A 7,443-nucleotide genomic window follows, 5' to 3' on the forward strand; every position below is an offset into this window, starting at 1 on the left:
GGGAGGCACTGATAGTGCTTCTCAACTACATGAAACAGCAACCTAACCACATGTTCCTAATGCAGCCCAAGATGGAAGAAATTGTGGTCAAACGCTTTGTTTGACAGAATAGCCAAGTAGAAAATGTCACCTACATGCAACAAATTACAGCCTGTCATGGCTCCCACTTGTACAAATGTGAGCACTGCTTCTGCTGTGCACTGTTACACTGCCAGGCAAATGTTCTCTCCAGAATTAGGCATTTTAGTGTGGGAAGTGAAAAAGATGAAAGTTGCTCCCATTTTGCTCCGCTTGTTCCTTATCTTTGAGAGGATGAGAAGCACTACCAAGGCAAAGGATTCCTCAGCCAGACAAAATGATTTACAGATGAATAACCACATAATGACAGGCATGAGGCAAATGCTAAGTTTACTACAGCTCTGTACCAGCTGATCTTGCATAAAATGAAGCTATTTAGTAAAAACTGTAGCTACATGTCCTGCTTCTGGATTACTGCAAAACTTCACTGTTATTCCTTATTTCTTACAAAATCAACCATACAGCTTTGGCAATAGCGCTCAGAAACTCTGCCATCTCCCAGCACATTGAAAATACCAGTTGTCTGCCAAAACCAACTCCCTGGGGGTCACATAGTGTCTCTGGTTGGAGACAAGCATCCTAGGTACTTGGAAAACATTTGCCTTGAAAAGCCACAATAATAATTGACCTGTACAGGAAGGTCTTCACAAACTGCAGTAAGACTATGTTTCTGATAGCTCTGAGCTCTCCATCAGCATGACTGGTAACTGCAGCTGAACTTGGTGAAACAGGTTGTTTACAAGTCCTGACATAATATGTATTTTCCTGAAAGTCTGATGGACAATAATATGCTATTATGCAGATCGCAGGTGCTGAAAGGCTCTTGTTTTGGCCAAACAACAGCTCTAGGGGATCTTTCAGTAGAGTATAACGTTGTTTTTTGTTTCTGTGTCTCTCGATGAATGGCTGTTAGAGAAAGTAGGGTTTTGCAAACTTAAAATTTGAGCAAGTGTGTACAAGAAAGCATGAGTCAGCATACCCAGTCCCACATTCACTGGTGTGACCCACCAAGCTTCTCTGTGTCTCAGTTTCTTGTCAGTTCCATCAAAGGGAAATAGTTCTTTCTTACCAGTCAGGGGAGCTGCAAGCTGTACTGCTCGTTTGTATCAGTTTTGGGGATCAAAGGTATTTGGCTACCTAAGGGGCTGGTTTGGGGTTCCTTGGAGTCAAAAACAGTGGCCTTTTGAAGCAGTCCTAGTTACTAAGTAAAAGTGATGTATTATAATCTGGGTGTATGAGCTACTAGATAGTGCTCAAGACAAAACTTACAGATAGCGTCCATTTACAGCTTCAGTCCTGCATCTGCATTCAAAGGCTTCTGTAAACTGTCTAGTTTCCAGAAGCTCTGAGCTGCAGATACAATAGGAGATGATATAAACTATCTAAATCTGCAGATCATGCTGCTGAAATCCTAGTTATTGAAAGCTTTTTTGCTTGAAACGTCTTTCCTGAGTTAGTAAATAATAATGTTCATGTAGCTTCAAAACTAGAAGCTAGGATAGTCCTCATTCAGGTGGATGCATACACGGGTTTATGGACATGTATGTCCATAATGACATACTATGTCAGTAATGACATACTGTCTTTTTAATCAGTTCTCCTCCTAGGGTATTAGAATACTCTATTAAGCAGACTAAGTTAAACTTCTAGCTGTTGCTCACCTCAACTCAAAAATATAATTATGATAGGTCTGTGTGATGGACAGTTGTTGAGCTAACTTGGGTATGTCTCTCATGGTGTTTCTAAACATGTCACAGAAGAATTAGTAACCACAAGATAATTGGAAACATAGGTTGGGACATCAAGCTGTCTATTTTGTTGCTCCTTGATGAAGGACACATCAAACATTAGCTGGATATCAGAAATGAGGAAGAACATAACTGCTTTGAAACAGTTAGAAATATTCTGACATCTAGAAGGGCTGTTTGGCATGCTTTCCTGTGTTTGAATGACACCTCATTGTCATTTTACAGAAACACTGAATGGAAGAGAGTCTCACATTACAGATGAGGCAGAATCAAACCATAGCTTTTATGGCCGTTCAGGTGAGGCACTGCCAGAATAGATGTTGCCCATCAGCAGGGCTGATCCACTGCTCTTCAACAGACATGGAATTTCATCCCATGAAGTCCTTTGCTTCCCAGTGCTATTATAGCACTCCCCATGCTAGAGCTACAGCTTCCTTCCCCACCTCTTTTTCTTTTTTTACCTTGAAAAATATCTGGCAACTAGTCCCTGAAAAGGGTTTGGGAGGAGGTTTGGTGCAGCAGGCAGCTGTAGCAGATGACTCAATCAAACCACCTGAGACTCAGGTCAGACCAAAAAGTCTGCACCGTCTTTGCAATTCACATTGCAACATGTATATCCTAGACAGCAAGTCTACAACTTTGTGGAAGCATTAACACCTTTTTGGGGAATTTTATTTTCAGATGTCTTTTTTTCTCACATTACATATTCCTACCCCCTATAGAACAGGGCATGAAATGTTTCTGGGAAACTGGGCTCTGCCTTTTAACAAGAGGACAGATGTGCCTTGAAGTCCTTCTACGATACCAACCAAATGCTGTGCATTCAACAGAACTGCTGGTTAATGATCTTGCCCATAAGTAATGTTTTAACCATAGAGCAGTTTTTGTTTGCTTCAAAAGCCACAAAGCCAAAGAGGAAGTGTAGGAGAACATGGGCAGGACTGCGGCCAGGAACCTCATGACCTCATCTGTTTCCGCCTCACAGGGATTGGTGGCTGTGCCTGGAACAGGGTTTAAATTCCCCGAGATCAGAGATGTTAGGCAGACAGGGGACAAGGGGAGAAAGCCCAAGCTGCTGGGAACCAACTGGCTGGAGCAGCTACTGGGATCACCAAGAGTGCTGTTGTTGCAATTGACTCCTCCAGCACCACAAAAGGTAGTATTTTTTTCTCTTTTTACCTGATTATGTGTGATTTTGTCTGAAGCTTTAGTCAAGGGAGCATTGGGCAGGAGATCTTTGAAAACTGCTTCACTGGTCAGGGATGTTTGATGTTTCTCTATGGAAAAAGGTGTGCTTTTATAGGAGCAAAGTTGCTTTAGCGATGAAGGTATTATACATAATAGCAATTTAAACCTGAGTGCTGATAGATGTTGGGAGGAGAAAACCTTGCCACTGAATCAAGTGCTGGAAGCTCAAAGCTGATACTTGAACACAGAAAGCTTCCTTCCTTGTTTAACCACTGCCTGGCAGTGCCCCTGTTTCTCTTGGCAGGCTTGCAGCTTGTGCTGTACACTACTGAATGGATGGGACACACACCCTTCTCTGTTTAACTCTTGAAATTGCAACACATTTGATTGAGTGTCCTGTCTCAGGAGCAGCCTTACTAATGTATTTTAAATGTGCCCTTAGTAGCCTTTCTTTCCCGCTATGATATACTGAAGTTTTAAATGCCTCTTGTTCATCAATAAATCAGTTTAATTTCTCAGGGATGTTCCTTATCCTGGGAATTGGTCTATCAGCACCGGAATTTACTGCAGCTCAGCACTCTCCTAATTTCAGCATGAATCACTCATTTACTAAATTGTTAAAGCTGCAATGTGAGCAGATATTTCATTTCATCTCTTGCTTGGAAACACAGGTGATTCTGCTCAAACTTCTGGAGGGGGAAATAAAGGTCCATCAATAAAGCAGTTTATGCTCATATAGACTGAATTTACTCACAGCAACTCCAGTTAATAACCCCGAAAAGTAGGTTTAAAATAACTGAAGAGAGAACCCAAGCTGAGTTTGTCTTGTCCTGTCTCTTCTGGCAAAATGATGTTAAATGAACAAAGATAACCCAAAGCTATCTTCATAGCACTTTGTTTTTCACAAAGCTTTTCCTTTGCCAGCTCAAGTCAGTAGATGACAGGAGACTCCTCACCTTCTGTGGCTACTCTCACCACTGCTCAGCACTTCCCAGTACCTGGTTTTAAAATCCTTGTAGCTTTTGAGTTGCTAAGTCATTACAAAACCAACTGCATGTGGGGTGGTGATGGAGGACAGAGGAATAAGATCACCAATGGACAGGTTGAATCCTTAGCAGAGACCTGGTCTCAGCACAGTGAAGTACACCAGAAGGGAGAAAACACCTGTGGTATTTCTGTGGTATTTTACCTTGTTGACTCACTGTTCCAAAATATTTTGTAGGTAAAACATCACAATGAAGGTGGCAGTTCTGTGTTTATGCCTTATCAGCATCACTGCTGCATGGCCAGTAAGTAAATCACAAAATACACAAATTGTGTATTTTCTTTGTATGTTAGCAAGAAATTAATACTGACAAATGCATTTTTCCTCTCTCCCTTGAAGGTGAGTAAAACCAAGCAGCACGCCATTTCTGCCAGCTCTGAAGAAAAATATGTAAGCTCCTTTTGTCTTTCTATTAATTTTCTTTAATAAATCCTTTTTTATATTTTTTTTTCCTCTAATACACATTGCCTGATGCTTGTTTTATGATTGTAGCTGCTTGCAGAACTTGTCCTCACCTAGCTGTTATAAGCCAGCTCCTCAGGCAGCCAAAGAGGAGAGACACCAACATCAGCAGAGTTTTGCCTGTTAGGCATCCTGGCTGTGGACTTCTGTTAGTCTCTGGACCAGCACTGGAAACCTTTTCTCTTAATGAAAAATGTGAAAGCTGTCAGTTAAAAAGCGAAAAGGTCTACAACATGGCACAACTATTATAATCCACATTCATTACTGTGGATCAGATGACAATATTTGGTGTTGGGAGACACCAATTCAAGACTTTAACCCAATTCCCATTATTTTTTTTGAGTGGTGCGAGTGAGTTGCATTAACCTTATATGTAACTGTTTGATTTATGCTCCACTGCTAGCTACTATCCATGTAAAATCAACTTTTTGTTTGAAGAACTGGCTACTGCATTTAGTTTCAAGTCTTTTTCATGTGAGAGATAAATCACTCTTGGGAAAAAGGCATGAGAACTGGAAGAAATTATGGTCATTAGAAATAGCTCCAAATTTCACTCAGTGAAAGTGAGCCAGGGAAACTGATTTGAAGCTCCCCAGATTCTGCCAGTGGGAGAGGCACATCTTCTGTATTATATTGTCCTCTTCTTACCGCAGTGAATTGCTGAGGACACATCCTGCGCAGGAGTATGTATTGCAGATGTCACATCTGTCTGAAAACAGAGATTGTGATGCAGGCAGCTCTGCCTGCTCCTATATGCTTCTTTGTGGATTTAACCCACCTTTTTGTTTTCTCTTGAAGGACCCCAAGGGCCATCACTCACGAAGATACCACCACGTGAATTCTCAGTCTTGGGAGAGTCTGCAACAGCCACAGAATGACCTGGCGTCACCTCAGCAGGTACAGGCAACTGACTGGAAGAGAAAGCAGAGCATTTTTCAATTTAGGATTAAGTGCTTAAAGAATATTCAACATACTGATCAGCTCTACTGTACGTGTCTTTGTGTGCTAATAGTGAGTTTTATGTTGTTTTCAGACTCTCTACTCTTCAGAGGAAAGTGTGGATGTCCCAGAACAGGTAAGTATTTTGAACAGTAAAACGTCAGTTGAGTGCTGCAGGACAGCCAGTGTGTAGCAACACGCATTTTCCTCAATTGATCGTGGTTCTTGTGATAACATCTCTCTCTAAAAAAAAAGCCCCAGAGCTTCAGGGAGGGTGAGCAGAACAGCTCCTCAACACTGCATAAGCTCTGGGTGAGCAGAACAGATACCAGGCTGCACATCTCACGTAAGTCTTCATTTGCCTGATGCGTAATGAATGTTTTCCAGCAGTTCCCTGATGTGTCAAGCAAGAGCCATGAAGATGTGGATGATGATGATGATGATAATGATTCCAATGACACAGATGAATCCGATGAGGTTGTCACAAGTTTTCCCACAGACATTCCCGTAACTGCACCATTCCCACCTTTCCCCTTCACCCGGGGAGACAATGCTGGCAGAGGCGACAGCGTGGCCTACAGAATGAGGGCAAAAGCCTCAGTGGTGAAATCTAGCAAACTCCGCAAAGCTGCAAAGAAGGTAAATAGTGGTGAGCATTGGTACCCAGATTTTGGAAAACGGATAGTGAACTTGAATCTTTAAAATGGACATGTCAGTTTTGAAAAGGATTGGTGAGGGGAAGGTAGGCGCAAGTGAAGGAATGTATTTCCTTTCTCTGGATATCCCAAAACAGGGCCTGCTTATGGCTGGTGGTGTGCTGAGGTAGGAGTGTAGCCCGTTGCTGCAAGCTATGCAATACTACCGTTTGAACTATCATGCTCTACTTGCACACACAAAATCTGAGGGCAAGTTCAAATTGGAATTTCTTGTTATGTGAAAGGTTCATGTAACCCCATAAAAGAACACAGTGTCTCCAGGCAGAGGTGCATCATGCAGGCTTTGAGTGCTCCAACACCCTATGCAGTTTGCTTTGGTACAGTACAGCAGCACCTGTTGACAGGTCAGTTTCTCAGGAGTGATAATGGTTCTTGTTTTGGTCTCTAACACAGCTCATTGCCTATGATGCCACCGAGGAGGATGAGAGCGCCCTGGATGCAGACAGCCAGCAAGTGGGGCTCTCCCAGGAGCATCCTGCTGCCCGCCACTCCCTGGTGAAGCACATCAGCAGGGAATGGGCTGACAAGAGCCATGGGCAAGACAGCAGCGAGCTGGACAGCAAGCAGCGTGACCGGAGCCTGGAAAATGACAGCCAGCAGAAGTTCGATAGCCATGAGGCGGATGATGATAGCAAGGCTGGTGTCAGAGAGGATAGCCACCACAGCATGGAAAGCAGGGAGAGCCAGGTCCGCGTTTCCGCTGAGATCCCTGACGATAACAGCAACCAAACGTTGGAAAGTGCCGAGGATGCTCGAGACGGTCACAGCATTGAGAACAACGAAGTCACTCTTTAAAGGGAGGCAGATGTAACGTTTCCCTTCTCTTCCAATTCCTACCTAAGGGGAGGGAGGGTAGCTTCGTGTCTGGTAACTGTTTGTAAATGTAGAGCGCGTGGTGACTTTTGGGGGTCGGGACAGCTTCTTTTACCCGGTGGCCTCCCCTTGGCTGCAAGTGCATGGGGAAGCGAGTCTGATGCTGTCAGGCGCACAGAACGAGCGTTACCCCTGTGGCATGCTGCTGTATGTACCGCCAGCCTGTATTTTGCTGTAACTGGATTTAAATAAACACACAAAACCCTGTAGCTGTGGGCTGTGTTACCGTTTCCTGGGTTGGGTCAGAGGGCAGCTTCCCGGCTGCGTGAGGAGTTGTAATCCCTCTCCTTAAAATGAAATAGCTGATATTTTATTTATTAAGTAGATAAAACCCCTCCGTGGAGCTTTTACCGAGGCTGAGCGGCGTGCTGGTGCCGGCCCTTGCACCGCTTCC

The 7,443-nt window shown here is 43.5% G+C and overlaps 1 protein-coding gene across 2 annotated transcripts; it reads left to right on the forward strand.

The window, feature by feature from the left end:
• Window positions 1–2,836: 2,836 nt before the first annotated feature.
• On the forward strand, window positions 2,837–7,258 carry SPP1 (secreted phosphoprotein 1). 2 transcript variants are annotated; one of them, XM_062602781.1, is made up of 7 exons: window positions 2,837–2,982; window positions 4,237–4,303; window positions 4,399–4,449; window positions 5,320–5,418; window positions 5,555–5,596; window positions 5,848–6,099; window positions 6,570–7,258. In XM_062602781.1, exons 2-7 carry the CDS (start codon window positions 4,250–4,252, stop codon window positions 6,969–6,971), a joined length of 900 nt encoding a protein of 299 aa, XP_062458765.1. In that variant the 5' UTR covers window positions 2,837–2,982; window positions 4,237–4,249; the 3' UTR covers window positions 6,972–7,258. The 2 variants fall into 2 exon arrangements, with proteins under 2 accessions (XP_062458765.1, XP_062458767.1); XM_062602783.1 differs by having other exon boundaries at window positions 5,851–6,099.
• Window positions 7,259–7,443: the final 185 nt, after the last annotated feature.

Source organism: Pezoporus occidentalis, unplaced genomic scaffold (genome assembly GCF_034315485.1).
Source record: "Pezoporus occidentalis ecotype Australia unplaced genomic scaffold, CSIRO_AGI_Poc_V1 ctg79, whole genome shotgun sequence".
Lineage (NCBI taxonomy): Eukaryota > Metazoa > Chordata > Aves > Psittaciformes > Psittacidae > Pezoporus > Pezoporus occidentalis.

Excerpts from the sequence above, each read along its gene's own strand:
- SPP1 (XM_062602781.1), top strand. The coding sequence starts at position 4,250 with ATGAAGGTGGCAGTTCTGTGTTTATGCCTTATCAGCATCACTGCTGCA. Across the intron at positions 4,304-4,398 it reads GCATCACTGCTGCATGGCCA|GTGAGTAAAACCAAGCAGCA; the intron begins GTAAGTAAATCA and ends TCTCCCTTGAAG. Across the intron at positions 4,450-5,319 it reads CCAGCTCTGAAGAAAAATAT|GACCCCAAGGGCCATCACTC; the intron begins GTAAGCTCCTTT and ends TTTCTCTTGAAG.